Genomic DNA, 22830 nt, shown 5'->3' with positions numbered 1-22830 from the left:
GACTATTTAGGCGCCGTATAACAATACCTTAATTCAATTACCTGTTTTCTGACAATTGAGGGATAAAAGTTTGAGAATTAGCAATGGATCATGTACAAAATAACTAAGTCTAATAAGGAGGGGGAACTCTTGATTAAACTACACAAAGCACTGGAAGATGATGATCAAAATATAGCGCACAGCAAGACTTAAACAGAAAAGAAGATTGTCTATTTTATTACTTCGAACAGCAACGAGTGATGCACTTTTTATGCTATATCAACTGAACTTCTCGGAACATAGGGCAACTTCACCTTTTCCTCCGTACAATCATTTTTCAACCAAAATGTTCTATCGCCACATCAAACTAATTTCAAACACATTTGCTCTTAACAATTAACCTAAAAAACCAGTTTCTCACATAATATAAATGTGTTTGAATGGTGGACGAGTCAAATAACTGTGTTTGAGTCAAATAACTGAACACAGAGGCGAAGCTGCACTTCGCAACACTAGCAAGAACACGGCAAATAAGCAGTTTATAAAAAGATATGCAAAAAAAAAGAAATAAGCCACAACTTTGCATGTAAGAAATTGGAAAGCCACATTAAGTACAAATTATGCATTTCAAATTGTCAGATATATTGAGTTAGAAAAGTTCTGAAATCGAGTTTTATCATTGTTATGCTGTTTGAAACAAAATTTCACTGAAACTTTTTTCGGTTCAATTGATGATTTAAACATGCATAAACTGTGTTAAATTATTACTAATCAAATGTCAAAGCATATGCTATCAAAAAGCTGTGGCTCCAACATTTGCGACTTAGGTAGAAAAAAATAGTCGTACTATTACACTACGCTCACTTAAACTCGATAGTGTAAATAGATGACTCTGTATTCTGTACAGTATGACTGACAGCTGATTGAGTCCCCAAAATTGGATATTTAAATTAAAAATAATGGTTTACAGGGAAATGAGATGAGCACATTTGTACCCAAACGCATTCCATTAGAGCTGTTAACTCTTTATTACCATACAAATTAGATGTTAAGATGTTAACAACGTCATTTAAAAGTATTTACATTAATTAACTTTTTCCAAATAGAAATAGCAAAATCTCGGCAAACATTACCCGACTTTTTAAACTAAAATATCTTTTCAACACATAATTCCTATATTACATGAGTAGAGCACCAGAAATATCACAATTTCTAGCAAAATAATTCCAAGTGGAAAATTGGGGTTTGATTTTGTTCTTGCGTGTTCAAACCGTTTGTGATTGTTACCAATCTTTAAATATTTAAAAGAACAGCAACCAGAAGATTAACAGATCCAAGCATCATACTGTTCTCAACTTCAGTTCGAAGCGTGGTAAATTCCGAATTTCTAGGAGTTCTACTAGTCTTGACCAGGGTGTATTTGCTATTAGGGAAAAGGACAGTTCTTATAATTCCCGCTTTTTAGCCCCTTGGAGTAGGGGGATGGACGATGTGTATTTCAGATTTGGGTGCCATCAGCGAATGATCTTGTTTAGTATTTAGATGTCATCATAAGAAGTATGTGCTCGTTTGTAACTCTTTTAACTAGACAAGCAGAAGAATAAGTGGGGACTGTGTGTTGTAGTAATCAGGTGCGGTTGTTGTGGTTGTGATGGTTGTGGTGGTACTGGTGATGTGTGCCCCCCCTGCCCAGGTTATTCTGTCTGTTCTGCCAGTTCTGCGCCTGCTGGTCCAACATGATATCTTCACTCTTCTGGCCCTGTTTTCTCTTCGACACCACACACAGAAACTCCGTCTGGTCTTCCTCTCCATATCTGAACAAACAACATCCCAAAAATACTTCATAGCCATGACAAAAGCAATCCCAACATGCTTTAAACCAGTACTCGCCATAACAATATCCAACCGACAGTCGGAAAAGCGCTTAACAAGCACCAAATATTTTGCTAAAAAAGGCCACTGCTTCGATGTTTTTGAACAGACTATCATAGAACAGAGTATACAAACTCGTAGAAATTTCAACTTCAAGAACCTCTAATGATAGACAATTTTTCGACATATCTAACCCAATTTCAGAACGCTGGATTGATAAGCAACTTGCTGATTTTGATGGCAATTCTAACAAATAAACCCACTATTCAAAAAGAGAAAAAGAGCAATAAGCAGAATGGTCTAAAAGCAGAATGGGTCCAAGACCAGAAAAACAAACAAACATTGATTTTTATAGGCCAATCTGTAAAACAATTATTGGAATTGTCACTATTGCCAAAGAAACGAATAGATTTTGCATAAACAGAGTAAAACAAATGTGATCACGATTTTCAAATGTGATCACGATATTGTTATCGAGATCACATTTGAAAAAAAATGTGATCACGTAAAACAAATGTGATCACGATATTGTTATCGCGAGTAATGTGATCACGATTTTCACAAATTCAATTGAAATAATTTGATGAAAATGCTCTATTAATGTATGAATTATTCATTTCATTGGTAAATGTTGACGATTCTAATACTTGATTTTGTCAATTAACCAGTATATTTCAAAATTTGTCTATTTTTCCGCTGTTAGACCATTCTGCTCATTGACTGTCCACCATTCAATATTAAGGCCTCACCATTTTTACCACCAGTTCCTATTTACCTTAAGAATATATTTTCAATTGAGTTCAAATGTTGATCAATTAGGTCCCCCCTTTTGTACTATTTTCAGATATCCAATTTTGGCTGGCGAGCTCTAAACTTTTTCTAAAGGCGCCAATATATACTAAAAATGAGGGGAAGGGCGCGCCGAAATAAAGCAATTTTTTTAGCTTGTTTTTTTTCCCAAAAATTTGCATGCGGCTCAAAATAGGGTCTATAAAGTTGGGAGAGCTAATTTTGGTCACACTAGAAAAAAGCTCGATAAAATTTCTTAGTTTATCAAAAATTACGCCAAAAATACCCAGTCGATCAGACTTAATTATATCAAAGTAAGCCCCTTACATAGCCCAACAAACTTTAGAAAGGGTATATTCTCCAAAAAAAATTGCAAACCGTTTAAAAATTGTTTTTAAATAAAAAGTTGGAATTTAACATAGTAAAAACGACCTTTTTTGTCTATCAAACAAAAATAAATTAACTATTTGGAGAGTGCAATTTAAATAAAATTTCAGCAGATGAATTAAACTCAAAAAATGCATAATACCTAAGTGCATTCATGAATGCAATAATATGTATGAATGCAAGTCTCTAGTAACTTGAGTATTTTAAGACTTTTTCCTGAAAAAAGCTCAAAAAATCACCAAAACCTATATAAGAATCATCACTCGTTCGTCGACTCCTGAAAATTTTATAAACAAGGTCCTAAGGATTGCACTTTCGTGACGGAGAAAATCATATTCAGAATAGATCAACTTGAAAAATCGTTCAAAAAGCCATCAAAAACAAAAAAAACTCTGCAAAATTACTTGAAACTCGATCAGCGGCATATTAATGACAGTCAGTTCAAGCAGAAAATTTACATCTCTGCGCTTAATGCGCAAAATCAACTGCTTCAAACTTGTTAAATAAAAAAAATGGATGGACTATATAAAAATGGATGTTTTCAATATCCACAGACACTGTTTACTAGTCTTTGATTTTCTCAATCAACTTTAAGAGGAACAATGCGCTTCGCAAATACAAGCGAGAAAACAATAAAAAGCACCTTAAAACAGAAATTAAGAAAAGTATAAACAAGCCTCGAAATAGTGAACTTTTGCTTTGTGTCGTATTTGAACCTCCAACCTCGAGAATTGGAGTCACACTTTCTGGCATCTGCGCCAGGGGCAATTGAAATTTTACTAACCCTAACCAATAACGACGCAGCTGTAGATGCTAATAAATTTTCAATGATATGCCGTGAATAGATGGTTTGAAAATTTCAAAGCTAGAGATAATGATTATAGCAAAAGTGCCACCGATTGAGCACTTTTATTTGCGATTTAGGATGGAAAAAAGGAGACTCACACTAGCTCACTACGCTCGCTTGTAGAAAAACAACAGCAATAAATCATCAACTGAGAATCAATGAGCTTGAAAAAACAGTAGAAAGGGCAGAGTGAACTAAAAATAGCATTTTGCGTCTTCAGAATAAAACTTCGAAAATGATCACAAATCTATTTATAATGTTTAAGCTACACAAAAACCAACTCGCAACAAAAGGTTTGCCAACTTAAATAACAACAGTCTAGTTTAGACTGAAAAACGGCTAGCAATAAAGCCGATAACAATATGTTCGATTAAGTTTAAATTAGAATATTAGCGTGCACCTCTCTATAAATCGAACAAGTGGCCTTAGAAACAAAAGAAAAATTTAGCCGTCAAAAATTAAACACCAAAATTGCAAGGTCAAAAAACCCAAAACGAAAAGTCTTTTAAAATGTTTTACTCCTTTTCTATTGGCATATGAACTATCGCTTATACTGCTTATAAATTGTCATTTTACAGCTTATATATTGCCGTGAACCCAATCAATGATCTCATTGCTATCAATTGATTGTGAACGAAAACACGACCGGTTTACTGCACAAAAGTTAGCGCACGTGTATCAAGTGCTGAAATCTGTATATAATATTCTTATCGGAAAAAAGTAGAGTAGCCGGTTGCAATACACTTGCTTTAACAACTGTAAACATAATCAATCGAAGATTGGAAAAGAGTAATGAACGCAAGTAAACATAAAAAACACTGACTTTCTTGAAAATATCTCAACTTTCGAACTTCAAAGAAAAAATAGATGCCCTTTAAGCTCTTAAAATTTCAAGAACAATTTATGACTGGCGCTTTTTTAAAAACATGAAACCAACTTGAGAAAACTGGGTCAATAGGTAAAATTTGTATTCCGCTGGGAAATCTTAAAAATAAATTCCACTTTCGAAACTAGAAATCTTTCACCTTTTTTCGCTCCATTTCCACGTTCGTATTTGGCGACTGCTATTTACGTCACTTTCAGCAGATGAACTTCAATTGAACTCAAAAAGTGCATCAATATTTTAAGACTTTTTCCTGAAAAAAAAACAAAAAAATCAGCAAGACCTATATAAGAGTCTTCACTGTGTTCATTACTCTTAAAAACACAATTTTTTCCAAAATAGAAAAAAAACAATTTGTTCTTAATATCCTGTAGAGTATTTTTAGGAAAAGGCGAATAGGATTGAATAACGCAGAAAAAACTGCAAGAATTCGAAATAAGTATAGCTAAAATTAAAACTACATGGGTGTCGTTAATTTCAGTGAATATTGATGTGAAAATCGAAAAAACTTTTTTTAAGAACATTTATAGAATCGAGATCTCGGCTGAAAGGGATTGTTTTCCGTGACGAGGTTCGAACAATGATGCAGAGCTGATAGGTTTGTTTTTCCTCAGTTTGAACAACCAGGTTAAATTAGAGCCAAAAAAAGTTGGAAAAGAGTCAATGAACGCAAAGAAAAAAAATTGACTCGTTTATTTTGAAAAAAAAAACGTCAACTTTCGAACTCCAAAGAAAAAAATATATGATATTTTAGTTCTTTGACATTTAAGAACATTTTTTAGCTCACTTTTAATGATAAAATTTGTTTACGGTAAAGTTTTTATTCGACTGGGAAATCGATCACTTTTTTTCGCGCCATTTCCTCTTTCGTAACTGAAGAGTGAATTCTGCCTACCTCTTAACAAATTAACTTGAATTGAACTTGAAATCCAGCAAATGGATTCTTCAAAATCTTTGAACCGTAAGCTTGAGCATCACTGGCAAATTTTTGAAATAATCAGGACACAAAAGCTAATTTTAACGTTATTATAGAAGAAGCTATTGTCAAAAACTTGTGTTAAAATTCCAGAACATACCTGTAGTTGGTGCCCGTGTTGACTAATTGTTCGAACTTCCATCCGTCTGTCAGGGTGGACACAGTCTGTGCCAATTCCATCTCTTTACACTGCAGAATGCGATACACGTGCGAGTGACCCAGCGCTAAAAAGGAACACATACAATACTCTGTTGAAAAATAAAGGAGACGCTTCACCGATTTGATAGCCAACAAACAGCAGATGCCAATGAACGAAAGGAGAACAATCAAAATTTCAACTGTTGAGTACTGACAAAAACATATCACCTTAAAGATCTTTGAATTTCCAGAACCACTTATGGTTGACAACTTTAGCAAACAACTAACCCAATTTGGAAAAATTGGATCAAAAGGAATTTGTTTTACCTCTGCTGGGAATTTCGAAAATTAAAAACCATTTTCGAAGCTTAAGTCATTCGCATTTCTGTGCCATTTGAACTTGTTATCCGAGAGCGGAGTTTGCCTTCAATTATCAAATGAAATTGAGCTGAACGAAAATTTTCATTGTCAATTTAACATCAGTGATTTACATTTGAGACCTCGGCAAAATCTAGGGAATCAGACGTCCATTAAATGATATCTCACTGACTATTTTTTAAATTTTCAGTCTGATCATTTGAAAAAAAAAGGTAACGGATCTAGAAAAGTTGCTATATGCGGCCAAATTGTGAAAGAAAGATTTTATTTCTCCAAGTTTTGTAACAACACCGACAAAATATAAATGACAAGCGCTACAGAGGATAGCCAAAAGAGATTTGTAATGTCCACTAATTGGCAACCCTTGAACACCAATACATTAAACTAAATTATGAAACCTTAAATATTTTGAACAAAACGAATTCTTCCATTAAAAATCGATTTATCGATTGTGATAAAAAAACGCTTTTCTTTTCTAGTTCAAAAAACTTTTAACATGAAGATTGTTGAAGGAGTGCATGCAAAAAATAAAAAGTTCATAGACGAAAAACTCAGAGACAGAAAGCTTTTTTCCGAGACGCTATTAAAGATTCGTTTAAAAAAACCAATTAAAAAATCTTCTGAAACAAGAAGCTCGAATTAAAATATATAACCTAATGACCGGTCTAAGTAGAAAAAGTCTAATCTTTGCGACAACTCCACAAAATCTGCCTAACTTTGTTTTAATTAAAGCAGTTTGATTTGAAACAGATAACCTATTATCCACCGGATATCAAATCGTTTACAAAAGAGTAATTTGAATCTTTTGAAACAGTTGAATACCCTAAATTTCATAACATTTTCGAAAATTTAGTCGCAACTGTTTGAAAGAGCAAAAGAGATATAGTTATTAGGTTTTAATTTGATTTCTTCTTCATGAAGCGGTAAAACATTAGCAAATTTCAAAATAATTGGATACTTCCTGGGTTTGAAGAAAATTTTATTTAAATTATAAGAACAGAAGATAATTTTAGGAAGTTATTAGTAATTTCGTGAATACCTGACGACTGTTTAGGTTTAAGGCTGAAGAGATTATTCAAAATTTCATGAAAAGAACTGTTAATAAATAGGTACATAGAATGATGTAGAGAATCGAAATGTATCACAGAAATAACATGAGGGATTTTCCCTACAAGCCTTGTTCGCACACTAGCTAATTACTCATTGAAAAAATTGCCAAATGCAATTGGGGCGCTTATCGGTTTTGCATTTACAAATACACTTGGAGTTCCACAAGTTTTTAGGCGTTTACCTGTTATTTCATTTAATGTTATTTCACTTGTCTCTAGTCTCCAATGCAATTATTGAATTTTTTGTACTTCTCTTTACTGCTCGACGAACCATCCTTTTAATTTCATTACGTTCATACAAGAATTTCGATTTCATCATATTATTTGCTTTATCAAACTTCCAAAGCGTATATAATTTGTTTCTTTAATAACTTTCAAAGTTTTTTATTCAAGTTTTCTAAGTATAACTTCAGAAAACTTAATGATTTTCAAAATTTTAATTAAGTTCTTTGAAACAACTTATTATAGACTAAGAAAAGTCAAATCTTGGAAACTAAAAGCAATTTGGACTCAAGATTTGCAACTCCTGAGAGTACTTTTACAGTACCCAACTACAGCGTTAGGAAATTAAAATTTGAGAAACTTCATTTGAGAAAATTTAAAAAACGTTATATCTGAAAAACTACAAGGTTTTGCGCAGTCATATTTTGAGGATAAGATTGCACCTCCTGATAGTACCCTGACAGAGCCTCACTTTAGAGAAGGTAACTTCAAATTTTGTGAAAATTTTTTTTATATCTAAATTCTTTGAAAATTTTTGAAAAAGTCATTTAATAACTTTCAAAGTTTTTTATTCAAGTTTTCTAAGTATAACTTCAGAAAACTTAATGATTTTCAAAATTTTAATTAAGTTCTTTGAAACAACTTATAATAGACTAAGAAAAGTCAAATCTTGGAAACTAAAAGCAATTTGGACTCAAGATTTGCAACTCCTGAGAGTACTTTTACAGTACCCAACTACAGCGTTAGGAAATTCAAAATTTGAGAAACTTCATTTGAGAAAATTTAAAAAACGTTATATCTGAAAAACTACAAGGTTTTGCGCAGTCATATTTTGAGGATAAGATTGCACCTCCTGATAGTACCCTGACAGAGCCTCACTTTAGAGAAGGTAACTTCAAATTTTGTGAAAATTTTTTTTATATCTAAATTCTTTGAAAATTTTTGAAAAAGTCATTAAAAACGTCACATCTCGAAAACTACAAGGACTTGAGCAGTCTTGCTGGGAGGCAAACATCGCAATTCCTGAAAACAACTGACAGAGTATCACTTTAGAGATGAGAACTTCGATTTTTTTTTATATCTAAAATCTTTTAAAAAATCATAAAAAACGTCGTTCGCAACATTTAAGAGTACCCTGGCAGCACCCAACTACCTGGTTGAAAATTTTAAACTTAAAGAAACTTTTTAAATTAAGTTTTCGAGGAATTTTTGAAAAATCTCGAAATTTGCCTTTAGTTATTTTAAAGGATTTGGTTATTCATATATGGCGGCCAGAATCGCAACATCAGAGGAAACCCTGGCAGCATTCTACTATTCGGTTGCTAATTTCAAACTTGGTGAAATAAACTCCAATTTTAATCTGGAAATCGAAGAAAATCTTAACCATTGCAATATACAATATGGCTTAAACGTGCAAAAAATCTTTTGTTAAACATGCAAAAATAACACCTTGAAAAAGCTTAAACATGGCCAGACAGTGAAGCCCGCATTTAAATTTATAATAGATTATCTGTGATTGCTAATCTTGAATGAAACTTCTTTTTTCAAAACTATCTAGGAACTTTAATTTTACAGGGATTCCACGGTATTCATATTTGGAAAATTCCTGACTTTTCTGTTTTCTTTGACTTAGGTTAAATTCGCTGACTTTGGTAGCCTCAGATTAGTTTTTGAGCTAGTCTGAAATGTGTTTCTATAATCATTTTCCACGTCGCTCAAAACCTGCTCCTGCTTTTACTGTAGATATATTGCTCCGCGCTTTTTCTGCTATGGTGTCAGCTCATTCAGTACTTTTCGTTTCTTAGCACAAACTGTCTCTTTTTTCGGTTTGATTTTGGACGTCTGCCACCAAAGCTTTTTTCTTAGGCTTGCCTCCAAAACAAGCCTAATGATTCATCAAGGTTGACAGTATTATACTCAATAAAACGAACATAGTCGTTATCTGTATCATTTTACTTCCTCCACGCGACTCCTTAATTTTAATGCAAACTGAGAGAAAAGCTTTGATAACAAACATGTCCTTCTTGTCATCTTTAGTGAGCAATGTCTCTGAGACGCATAATTTATCAGGTGAATTGATCAGATAATATACTAAGTCTTCAAATCCTCGTGGTTCCTTTTGAGTGAGCGAACATCTTAATAACGGATTTACTACAATTTTCATTTAGTGCAGGGCACGGTTCACGAGAATCCGGATCTATCTGACTCCCGAAAACATTTTCACCTAAACAATTCAAAACACAAGCGCTGTAGTTCGGAAATTCATCACCATCGTATAGTTCATTTACACATTTCGTCGGCTTTCCATATTAAATGAATACAGCCCTTTCTGGTCCACACCGATTTGATACCCTCATCGTTTTTCTTTAGCCGGAGAAAATAAGACTTTTACTCAAATTCTGTCAGTAACCAGTTTCTTGCGCATAAGATTGAGTTTCACAATTCTCCACGAAAAGTGAACAATAATCGGCATCCCTTTGGGGGAATATGATGGATGTCGCTTATTAATACACCGATTTCACTAGGGAGATCAAAAGCTTTTGCCATAGTTGCTTCTTCATCTGCAGTTTTTTCACCATCAGGTATTCGACAACCCCAATGATGGGGAGATCGTCTTGAAGATTATAATTCTCCAGCTTTTCGCACTCTGAAAGCATTTTCAGGTTATGCGAATAATTGCGCAGAAACTTTGACAGCGGCTAATATCTCGCTTTTCAGGATTTAAATGGCCATTTTAATCGCAACGCTCAATTCTCTGAAGTTTATTCTTCATTTTCTTCAGTAGGTTTGGAATCATAAGTTCATGCGACTTGCTTATTGTCTCTTGAACTTTGCTTGACAAACCGCATTCTACTTGAAAATCTTGTTCATCTTTCCCAGCACATGGGCTAATGGTGTCTTCGACGTCAAAAATGCTGTTTGGTGGTGAAACCGCAGACCAGGAAAATCTGATCTACGCACAATTGTGTTGTTAACAAGTTTTAATTAGCATCCATGATTCTTCTCTTAAACTAATAAATAAGTTTACCACAACAGTTAGGCTTAATTGTGATCAAGAAACAGAAAAGCTTAATCAGTATATCATACGATTGAAAACAACCAACTATCTTAAAATTGTGGATTGATGTCAAGAAATAGATTTTAAAAATGTCGCTCATACATTTAGAGATTATTTCATTCGTACCAATCAAGAATAAGTGTGAATAAGTGTAAGACATATTTCATTAGACTTGTTGTAATCCATTAATTGAATGCTATCAGGTAATCATTTCAGGGAAGCTATGCTAGGGATATCCATTTCTCCTTCATGTTGGAAAAGGGTCAATGAACGCAAAGAAACAGAAAAACATTGTTTTTTTAAAGCTCTTTGAATTTCAAAAGCAATTTAAAATAGTCACTTTTTTGATAAATTCAAAACAATTTGAGAAAACTGGATTATTAGGAAAGGTTTTCATTCCACTGGTTAAATTCTACATTCGAAAAAAGAAATCGATCACGTTGTATTGGGATAAAAAAAACGCGCGAATATTTTGCCAATTTAGCGTCAGCGACAAACCATGCCAAATGGCATTGGAGCAAATATGGCGGGTGGGGCTTGAAAATTAAACATGACAACTCATATATCAGGGCAAAGCCCTGTTAGTTCTGACAGCTCCTGAAATGGTTTAGAGTTGTTTTGGTTGAATACAAATTGGGTACACTTTAAACTTCGTGATGCCAATATCAAATTCAAGTGCCAATTTGTAAAGGAACAATTAGTCGCACTAATTTTATTTTGTAAGTATTACAGAGCCGAAGCACAGAATCGCATGATTGGCAATACATGACACACGCATCATTGAAAGCCAACGAAGAGAAAATGAGACGAAAATTACAAAATCGAGAAAAAAACTAAAAAACAAAATATTTCAGAAGCAGAAAAACAGCCACCAGTACTAAAAACCAGCGACTACTAAATCGACAAAAAGTTCTAAAAGCTTGTTAGGTCTTGCAACAAAAACTACCAGAAATTTTCAAACAAAAAACAATAATTTTTGCCTTTGAAGCAGCACATATTACGGTTACTAAGTCCACAAAACATAAGCCGAACCCATAAAAGTCTAATAAAGCATTTGAGCAAAAAAAACTAAGGAAAACCAATGAAAATATACGTCAGCACTATAATTTTACAAATTACAGGAGCAAATCAAAATACTTGCATCTGCGATGAACATTACTTACAGCACCAAAAAAACCAGTTGGGCAACTAAGCCAAAAAAACAGAAGCAGACAAACGAAAGTCCGACAATTCAATTTTTCCCTGAAAAAAAAATCCAATTTCATATACATTGAAAAAAACAAGGTACGGCCGGTACTCGAACCCCAGACCATAGGATATAAGGGCAACCTCGTTACCGGTGGCGCAAGTGGCAAGGAATCTCGAAGTTGCAAATGTTAACTAATAAAACAACTTTACAAGTGCTTACCGTCTTACCGGTAAAAAAACTGTTTACGGGAAAAAGTCTAGTTCCCGATTACAAGACACTTGCTCTTGCAAGTGTAACAGAGGTGTGGGGCGTCGCATCGTAAGCACTAGCGAGAGCACGAAAAAAAGCAGCTGTATAAAGTGTAATAAGAAAAAGTAGAAAAAAGCCACAAATTAGTAAAAATTCGGCTGTCTTGGATTCGATCTGCGAGCTAGAGATTAAGACTTTCACAAGCTAACCACTCAGCCACGGACGCTTAATAAATCACAAATATTAGCCACAAATAAAGCAGAGAATAGATGCTATGAAATTACCAATGCTTCAGATCGTGATTATAGCAAAAATGCCACCAACTAAGTTAACATTTTTAATGGACTTTATTTATTTGCGAAATAGATTAAGAAAATAAGGAGGCTCGTACTAATACACTTACGCTCCAAGTGTAGCAAAAGATTACTTGTACTTTCTTTATCTACAACAGCGCGTCCTTTCTTGTTTAATTTGAGTTGAAATGTTATGGTTCTCCGTTTCCACACACTAATTTTACACACTTGGATTGATGCTTTAAATTATTTTCTGTAGTCTTACTATTATTGTCTCTGAATCGTATTCTGTCTTTGAGTAAGGCCACTAGAGGTGTCAGTCCACAGAAGCTGGCCTCCTCCAACACCCCCTCCAGTGGCACACTGTCCGCAACAATCAACTTGTCACACCGCAGCCAGTTCAATACTGGACCCCAGTACTCCGGCTCACGGTCTATCAGAATCGCACCTGAATGATCAAACAATAAAACTAATTATTTTCCTTATAAACTGCCTGTTCGATGTTTTTACAATACATTGTACTGATGCGAAATGAAATGCTTAATTTTCAAAATTTCAATAATTGGACTTCATCCAAAACCTTAGTTGTTTCTCTGCTAAAGTAAGGGAAGGGATTAGCCGCTTATGTATGGGAGATGCCAGATACCAGCTCTTTCAAATGAACTCAATACCAAAATTGGCGGGATAGTTTTCAAGAAAATTTTCCTACGGCCATAAGTAACAATTTATGCAGGGAAAAACTTTGCACCATGTTCTTTCAATTGAACTGTTAACCTAAATTTTGGCAGGGTTTTTTCCCCGGTAAAGTCAAACAGTTTCCACAAAAATGGCCAAATTTTCAAACATTTAAATGATCCAACAGAAAGATGCACGAAACAAATAGTTTCTATAGATGCTGTTTTAACACGAGGAAAAGGCTCTTGCGCAAGAGCACATAATGCTTCGAGCATAAATACTGTAAAAAAGCAGGCTGTTTTAGACAGAGCTTTCGAAAGTCTTATTTAGGAAGCCAACCACGAATGCAAGGTCTTTACAATAGGAATCGAAATTGCATGAAAAAAATGAAAACTAGTTCTCTCCAACTTCGTAAGTGGTTGGAACAATATGGCTCAAAATATCGCACAATCCAACAAGCCGGGTGTCTGTTAGCTTCTTTTATTTTTTGCTTATGACTAGAAGCGAGAAAGGCCAGGATCCATTTAAAAAAACTGAAAACATACCATTTTGATCTAGATGACTAGAGATGAGGTTCTGATTGTTGCAGAGACAGTCCAAAAAGGATCCAGGCACCTTGGACAGTGTCATTTTTGTAGTTTTGAACAACTTGCCTCCCACGTTCAAATCCACCCAATCACAGCTGCACTGCCCCACACCTCCACCATTAGCCACGTCTCCGTTCATACCATTCATCACGTGACCAGTAGTACCATGTTTGGAACATTGGGCATTGAGTCCTCCGGGCACTTGAAAATTGGATCCACCTGCAAAGCTATTTATCATACCGCTGCTGCTATAACCTGAGTTATTCAAATCATGATGACTGCCTGGGTTTTGATGCGAATGTTGTGAGCTCTGTTGACCAATCAGATTACTGGGAGCTGACAGAGCGATATGATTGGGTGATAGTTTAGAACAATGTGCACAAAAGTTAAGCTGACAACTAGCTGTTGTGCTAAGGCAACCTTCGGCTGTTTGGCACTGCGAAAGCAAATTTGAGGTTCCTGTTGCATTACTACACTGTGCTGAAGATAACCTATTAGCTGATGGTCCATTTTGACAATAATTACTCGGCGGAGATTGTAGAAAATAGTTTTGGTTTACATTCGTGCTCAAGCCATTTACATGACCGTTCAAATAATTAGTAGCAGTATCCCCGTTGCTCATTTCGGGCTGCGAGAGTCTTGTTTGGGAGTCTCTGTGTTCGGGTTCTAACAGATGATTATCTTGCGAGTTTGTCTCTTCTAAGCTGCCCTCCCTTGAAGTAAGATCTGGAGACGCAGGCACACTAGGGGTACCCGACATCGCAAACCTTGAAAATATTAATGGAACTGCCAGAATAGAAAAAAGTGAATGCACAAAATTGAAAAACTTTCGAAATCTGACTTATTTTGAAAATTTTAAATTTGGTTCCCGATGTCTGAAGGGAGTTCAATGTGATCCTTGTTTTTCAAGGAAACATTTAGTTGGGATTGCAATGAAAATTGTTTGTTTTGTATCCCGATACACTCTAACTTCGGTTCAAAATCTGGACATAAACCTTTAAAAGATTTTCTAGCACAGAGGCGAATTGGAGTAAAAAAACAAAGAAAAAAATAGTTAAAAATAGAAGCAGAAAGTTAAATAAAGCCAAAAACAATAAGCAATTTTCATTTCCAAATTTTAACCATTCGATTAAATAAAGAAAAAAATTTAAAGAGAAGTAATGTTCACAATAACTAATAAAAGATGTAAAAATGTACAACATTAAAAATTTAACGAGGCCATCTAATTGCTAAAGAATTAGAGGAACATAGCAAGTGATTTATGGACAACCTAAAATTGATATTTCAATTTGATTAATTTCTAGCAGTCAGCAAAAATTTTCCAACTTAGAGGCGAAGCGAAATTTGGCAGCAATTGCGATACAGCGAAAGCATATCGGTACCTGGCTGCGAATAAAGAGATATACAATGAGTCCACAACAAATTTTTGAAAAAAAACTGTTTGAATAAATGAAAACTCAAATTCAGAAAAACAGTCAGTAACACAAACACAAAAAAATCCACTCACATTAACTGAAAAAAAAAACTAGACCCAGCCGTGACTAGAACTCCTTAGAATGCCTCCAACTGCATTACTACCAGACCAAAGAAAGCGACTGGAAGTTTTAAAGGTTCACTAAAAAAAACAAGTTCAATTTCTTACAAATTTGTTAGAAAAGTTGCTTCCGGGAAAAAAGTGTAAAAACTGAAAAACGGATTTCCCGTTTTGCTGAAACTTCAGGCTCGGTAAATCCCATTACCTTGAAATTTATTTTAGCCGACTAAACCTTCACTGCATATAAAAAACTTGAATTAGACAACTCGAAGCTGCTACTTTTACAAATATAAGGGATATTCTACATGCAAACAAACTCAAAATACGTCTGTTAGTTGACGAGATGAAAGAATTAACAAAATGAATAAAAAAACCGGAAGCGTACATAATGATTCTGTTTGACAAAAAATTAAACAGAAAAAAAACTGTTTTGAATTTAAAATGCATGCTAATCTCAAGCGTAAATACTTTTCAAAAACTTTTTTTCATAAGTGTAAAGCAAGCTGCAACAGTTTGGAAAGCTAATGACAAAATCTGACAGCAAAAGATTTGTCGCCAACTTTTTGAAACTCATTCTTTTACATCAAAAATTCGAAAATTTGCTGCAAAATGCGTTGAGGGGTGTAAAAGAATTAATATCGAGCCATATTGTCAAGAAACTTTTTACGTTTGCGATTAGCAAGCGCCATCAATTCGGATTTTAGGCTTTTATTTGTGTTTACAACTTTTCGGTCACACTTGGTTTAGAGTTGAAGCCTACACCAGAATCGGTTTTTCAAACGGGAATAAGTCCGTTTCAAAAAATTGCCTGTCAATTGTTTGTAAGCTTATGTTTCATGGATTGCGTTGTTTTGCGCTGGAAGGATTTTTCAGAGTTATCGAAAAACTTTTTAATTAACTCCTGTAACTTGCAAATTTATACAGATTTTTTTTTGCACTGGAAGCATTTTTCTTTCTTTGCCTTCTTCGTTTTACCTTGTTTCATCGGCTTGTGTCATAATTTTCCGCGGTTTGAAAGGTAGGATAGATTTTTACATTTTTGGTTCTGGAAGTGAGAGGTGCACAATAATGTTTTCGGCTCAAATGGAATTTAACCAAACTCTGTCGAAATCATGTGGTAAAGGATTCTGAAGACTTATTTAACGCCGGCTTTAAATGCTTTAATCAAATAGACGGGTTTTTCTCAAAATCGATTTTTTTTTCTGTTCGCTTGCTTCGCCTTCGTAATGAATTATATATTTTCGTCCTAGAAACGAATAGAAAAATTCTTTGTTTTCGCCAAAAAATTTGTTGGTCAAATTTTAAGCTTGCGATTAGTAAGCGTTATTTGCAATTACCGAAGGAACATTTCTACTTTTATTTTGCAACATTTGTTTATACTTTGCGTGAAGTACATGCATTCTGCGTGACCTTTACTTTTTTAACAATAGAAATGCACTGAACTTAAAAAGAAACCAAAGTCAAACCGCGAAAAATGAAAATTGAGCGTAAACAAGTTTTACGCTCCTGAAAAAAAAAACGAAAAAATTAGCTAAAAGACCTATATAAGAGTACCCACAACGTTCATTACTATTAACAGGCTAGTTAAAAGCAATCTATACAACAGAATAAATTGACCATCCACTTACAATAATCTAAAGCGGTCAGTTGAGAAACATTTATGTTTGTTTATTTATGCCAGGGAAGCCTGTTTGTACAAATGATTGACCTTTGTTTGTCCTCTCCAAGTTGTATAACGCTGACTTGTACTTTAATTTTGGATGATATTCAAATTTGTCTAGAAAACCGTGATATGTACTGTACGCCCTCGAGTATGTTAGGTAGGACCAGTTTGATATAGATGGATGTATATTAACGGAACACTGTTTCACTTTTAAGCACCTCAAAGACATCTTTTAGGGCCAAATGTGGTATCGTAGTTAAGACCCTCAAAGCCGTGATTCGCATTCCGATATTCAAAAGTGAGGATCTGCTTAACAATCCCCCCTTTCAGAAAGGGGGGGGGAGATTTGTGAGTAGATTAAGTTTCGACCAAGTTTCGAATTAAGTTTCGACCAAGACGAGCTTTCGACCAATCAGAATGCAACAAAATTAGAATTCTCAAGTGTTAATTTACGACATTTATTTAAAGGGATGCAGATTCTTAAGTAAATACCATAGGGGGGGGGGATTGTTAACTAGATCCAAAAGTGATCTCGGTCGCGGAGTTTTTCTATTCGGACTCAACTTTCAATTTACGTTACTGATTGTGACGTGACATATGCCGCTGTTCTTTCTTGAAGTGTCCGTACATCATACATCGATATTTACGTGCCTGCTGGCCATATTAAAAAAAGCACTTCCATCAGTTCTTTTAAATCTAGAAACGCATTTATACCTGTCTTTTCTATGGGATTTATATTTAGTTTGTATCAGGATTGAAAAAAAAAACATTGTTGAATTAAGAAGCACCAAATTAGAAAAACTAGAAAGCACCGATATTTTTCTGACCAACACAACCACGTTCAGTATATTCAACTCATTCTTTTTAAATTAAGTTATTAAAATCAACTGGCATGAACTTGGCATTCCCAAAAAATAAAATTAAAACTCGATGGTCATTGAAGACCATTTAATCAACTTGGCTGCAAGCTGTAATATACTTAACTTTGATCCACATTTGTTTTTTAAAAAAAGATCTCGGCAAGCTTAAAAATTTAGAATTGACGCTTAGAAAATTTAATAAAACGGAAAAAATAATAGATCAACATTACAAAAGTTACAAGGCAATGACATCAAAAAGAAACGTAATCCATCACAACTACTATATTTTAATAAAAAGCAAAATTTGCAAATAATTCAAGCTATGGCCTGTTTTTATTTCCAGCACAACATATTAGAAACACAATAGATTTTTCTACTTCTGTCTAAACACAATACAGCTTTACCACCGCAGGGAATAAATAAATACACTTTGTTCTATTCGCTATTTCTTTATCTCAACTCAAATTGAAATTGATTTAGGCTAGTCACACAATTTGGATATTCTTGTATAGAATACGGGTCGAATTTAGTCCAAACATTTATATCATACTTACTTACTGTACACCGCGAATTCGCAAGTTTAAATTAAGAAGGCTTAAATTCAATTTGGATTTTATCAACCACTGTTTTAGTGCTTACCATTCATAATCGTGGAACGTGAAACCATCAGTTTCACTTATAATATTGGTATAATTTGGTTCCATAGCCTGATATAAAACTTAAATTTATATTGCCTAAATATCCCTAGCTTAATCCTGGACGAGACGAACACAAGGGCAAGAAAAATTATATTTTAAATACTGTCGGGCTATTTCTTACTCTTGCTATTTATAATCGATTAGAAACATGGGTTGTGTCGGCAGCAAATCCAAGGAGGAAAAGTACGAAAAGAAAGATGAAGAGCACCCTAAAGAGCCCAAAGCCGATGACACTCCTCAGGAAAATGGAGCAGCAAAAACTGATGAGCATAAACCATCACCGAGTCCCGATGCTGACGTGACTCATCACAAGAACGATAGCGGCGAACCTTCAAAGAAAAAACCTTCGCATCTGATTCAGAGATATTACGACAACGTCGATTTGGATCATGATGATAACGCCGCCGAGTTCGTGATCAACCGGCCGAAAATAAACGACGACGAAACTGTTCAAGACGATAGCGTTCGGGCTGAAATTCGGACATCAAAAGGCGACGAAAAACGCTCTACATCTTTTCTTTACAAGGGCGGAAAAGATAAAAATGAGTTGGGACCATTCACAGCTGAAGAGAAAAAAGATGTGACTGAATTTCTGAATTCGATTGAGCAAATGGCAGACGAACAAGGACTGTTTGGCAAACTAGGTCGAAAATGAAGCTAACGTGAATCAGACAAAAATCAGTCCCTTAAGCTGATCATTTCATCGAAGATATGTACAATTAAACATCTAAAGACAGGAAAATTTGTAAATCTGCTTTGTTTTTTTAATGCTTATTTTTCATTCAAGTTTGCTTTGATATTTCTTCTATATAGCAACATTAGTTTGAAAACTGTTTGACCAAACGCTGAACCAAAGTAGAAAACTCAGCAGACTGTCGAAAATATTAACACTGAGTCGTAGCAATGACAAAATAGTTGGAAAAATGACAAAGAACGAAAGAAAACAGAAAAAAGTGAATTGTTTTTTATTAGAAAAAACATCAAGCAGCTTTCAAATTACAAAGGAAAAAACTCTTCATATTTCAAGAATAATTTTACAGAGGCGTTACTGAGCTTCGCACCACTTGCGATTTCCAATGTTACATCAAATCTTATGAATAAGCTGAAAACAATGAAAAAACGAAAAAGTGTAACTCTTAGCAAATTGATTAAACTCAAACGCCTTGAAAAGCAAATCAAACTTGAATCCGAGAAAGACCTCGCTGAAAATGAAAAATCAGTATTTGAAGGAAGAACGTTTAGTAAAATATAGAAATACTTGAAATGTATACGAAAAACACCCTCAATTCCCCCAAACAGTAAATTTTGATAAGACAGTAGCGTCAATAAATGTTGAAAAGGCTGAAGTAAATCTAATATGCAGCCTGGAAATGAACCAAATAACATACTAAACTCAGCTAACTACACTGAAGAACAAATAAGCGACATATTGTTTGAACTTAATCCTGACAAATCAACCGGACCCGATAAAATTGGAAACACTCTTAAAAAAGTGTCACAAAACCCTGTGTAAATCACTAAAACTGATCTTTCGAACATGTCTAAACAAGCAATGTTACCCCAGCTACTGGAAAATATGCCAAATAACACCAATATTCACAGAGGGCAACAAAGCTGATTTAACCTGCTACTGTCCCATTAGCCTCCTATGTTGTTGCTCAAAAGTCTTGGAAAAACTCCTTTTTGATAAAATTTATTGTTTCTTTCAAACAAAATTCCACACTAGTCAATACGGCTTCAGAAAAAGACGATCGGCGACACTGCAACTAAAATACTTTCTCGACAAAATATACGAATGCAATGATCTAGAATCTGTCAATGAGTTAAGTGTTCTTTATCTCGACTTTGATAAAGCGTTTGACACAGTACCGCATAGTGTGCTAATTAGCAAATTAAGGTCTCTTGGAATTGGTGGAAACATCTTAGGACTTCTAAAATCATACTTAAGCCAACGCAAGCAATACGTGCAAATAAGCGGCGCAAAATCAACCCTTAGAAATGTAACCAGCGGTGTTCCCCAAGGATCAATTCTGGGTCCCCTCCTCTTTCTACTATTTATTAATGATCTTCCAGAGTGTATGTCCGATATGGACAGTTTCGGGTATGCTGATGATTTCAAAGTAATTGTAACAAATCAAGTAGCAATGAACAAGGCGACCGATAACATCCAAGCCTGGCTTAATAAAAATATGATGCTACCAAACACAAAAAAGTCGCATACTCTTAACATCAAAGGAAACCTTGAAGCACACTTATGCAATGCCAAACTCACCCCCGTACAGTCGCAACGTGACCTAGGGCCCATAGTGCAGCAAAACCTAAATTGGAATGAAAATTGCAAACGCAGATCGAACAAAGCAATGGGCGCCTTATTCCAAAAAAAGCGAAATCTAACATCAAATTGTAACTGGAGAATCAAATTGAATGCATACACTGGATACGTTGTCCCAATTGCTGTATATGCTTCTCAGACCTGGTTGCCAAATAAAGGAAATTTAACAGAATTCGAAAAAGTTCAACATCATGCAACAAAATGGATAATAGGTTCTGACTTAAGCTATCGAAATCGGTTAATTAAATTGCATATCCTTCCGTTAAGCCTGTATGTTGAAATGCATGATCTCTTAATGCTTTTATCTATTAAAACAGGTGAATTTGATGGTGAAAGTTCACTCGAAAATGAGACAATATGCGATAATACTCGACAGAGCAATCGAGGTGAATTCAAGTTATCGAAACCGCGACTAAATAAAACCAACGAAAACTTCTTTCGAAGGACGAAACTACTCTACAACTACGTTCTTCGTGTTTATGAAAGTTTCGGGAAATTTCTAAATAAAGCTACTATTCAGAACATTTACTGGAACTTTTTCACTAAACAATACACCGAAGAAAATAATGTACTTGGAGAGTAATATGCAGATGTGGAAACTGCAATCCTCTCAGTAAAATAAAACTGAACTGAAGATGAACTGAGAAATGGGTGAAAACCCCTGACACTCTCTAAATTCTGTATTATTACTTTTATTATTATAAACTCGAAAATTTCGAAAAAAAAACTACATCTTTCGATAAGGCTAGTTTTGAAAACGAGCCTAGACAATAGAATGTGAAGCTAGCATCGAAAGAAAAACTATCAAGCAGTAACAAAGCTAGAAATACCTTGGCGGAAACCCTTTAGGCCGCAAAATTGTTTAAAAAGTTATCAAGTCCCCCACATCCTCAAACAAACAAACACACAAACTTCATTCACGCGTCAAATGAAAAAATATGCGGCCACTATGCCGATATAATATTGGCCGAAACCTATTTAGCCAAAAAATGAAAAGCAAAGCCGAAAGTTTTTTTAAGACTAATAAGAAGTTATTAAGTCCCCTCATCCTCAATAAACCATACACAGCTCGTGAAACGATGCAATGTGAAGCGAATAAGCCGATGTAATATAGGCCGAAAAATATCAAGCCGAAAAAAAAGAAACACAATAAAATTCGAAAATTTTTAGGACTAATAAGAAGTTATTATGTACCCTTCACCCTCAAAACACAGACACGCACACACAAACTCTTTTTTCGCTTAAATATTGCAGCCATTAAACCGATAACATAGGGCGAAACTTATCGAACCGAAAATGTTGTCATGAAAATCTTGAACTATAATTTCTATTAAGATTTTAAGCTTTATGTGCGATCCAGAGGTGAGCATTTAAATTATTGTTCCCATAAAATTAATCGATCGAAATTAGGCCACTAAGCTTATATAAAAATAGGCCGAAGCCTATTAAGTCGAAAAAAAAGACAAAAAAAAAACAAATGAAATTTTAACAAATCGAGTTGGAAAAATCGCTACCAAAATGAAAAGCAAACTTTGTTGGAAAGAACGGATATTTTAAACAACAACTCAACCATGCTCAATATTTGCATACGAGAGGAGTAGGATTTGCAAAGAGGACGAAGAAGTGGAAAAGTCCAGAAGTGAGTCCTGTGGACAAAGTTGTTTACGGGGAAAAAAGTCAAGCACCCGATTGCCATCGCGAATATACAAACTTTCAAGGCTTTTGTTTAGATCAGCTCATAGCCGAACGAACAAAAAACATCACAATTTGCAACAAACAATAACAATTTTTTGTTTTGTTTATGTAGTTCAAACTTCCTGTGCTACTTGTTTAGCAACCTGCTATCCTTGTTTACTTTTTTTTACAATAATCAAGCCTTTTTCAGCAATTTTGTCAAGTGTCAATGAACGCAGTGAAGACACTCATAAAGATTGTGTCGATGATTTTTTTTTCAGGTAATTATTGTATACGCTCAAGTTGAATTTTTCGAGATTTCAATTTTGAAGTCCAATTCAAAGTCATTATGTAAAAAGCGGGGAATTTTCGCTTTCCAATTACGAAAGGGTAATTATCGAGGCTTTTTTGATAAAAATTAAACCAATCTGAGTGGCT

General features: G+C 34.6%; 2 protein-coding genes across 3 annotated transcripts in view; both read right to left on the bottom strand.

The window, feature by feature from the left end:
• The window catches only part of LOC134854458 (sperm flagellar protein 1-like), a 52214-nt gene that overhangs the window by 11872 nt on the left and 17512 nt on the right, over positions 1-22830 (bottom strand). The window lies entirely within an intron of this gene.
• LOC134854295 (uncharacterized) lies at positions 558-14396 on the bottom strand. Its single transcript, XM_063870493.1, has 4 exons — positions 13590-14396; positions 12635-12817; positions 5834-5957; positions 558-1793 (listed from the first exon to the last, which is right to left on the bottom strand). Exons 1-4 carry the CDS (start codon positions 14389-14391, stop codon positions 1607-1609), a joined length of 1296 nt encoding a protein of 431 aa, XP_063726563.1. The 5' UTR covers positions 14392-14396; the 3' UTR covers positions 558-1606.

This window comes from Symsagittifera roscoffensis, chromosome 9, assembly GCF_963678635.1.
Source record: "Symsagittifera roscoffensis chromosome 9, txSymRosc1.1, whole genome shotgun sequence".
Lineage (NCBI taxonomy): Eukaryota > Metazoa > Xenacoelomorpha > Acoela > Convolutidae > Symsagittifera > Symsagittifera roscoffensis.
Note: the sequence above shows the minus strand (reverse complement) of the source record. Positions and strands in the feature narration are given on the sequence as shown.

Excerpts from the sequence above, each read along its gene's own strand:
- LOC134854295 (XM_063870493.1), bottom strand. The coding sequence starts at position 14,391 with ATGTCGGGTACCCCTAGTGTGCCTGCGTCTCCAGATCTTACTTCAAGG. Across the intron at positions 12,818-13,589 it reads TAGTCATCTAGATCAAAATG|GTGCGATTCTGATAGACCGT; the intron begins GTATGTTTTCAG and ends TTGATCATTCAG. Across the intron at positions 1,794-5,833 it reads AACACGGGCACCAACTACAG|ATATGGAGAGGAAGACCAGA; the intron begins GTATGTTCTGGA and ends TTGTTTGTTCAG.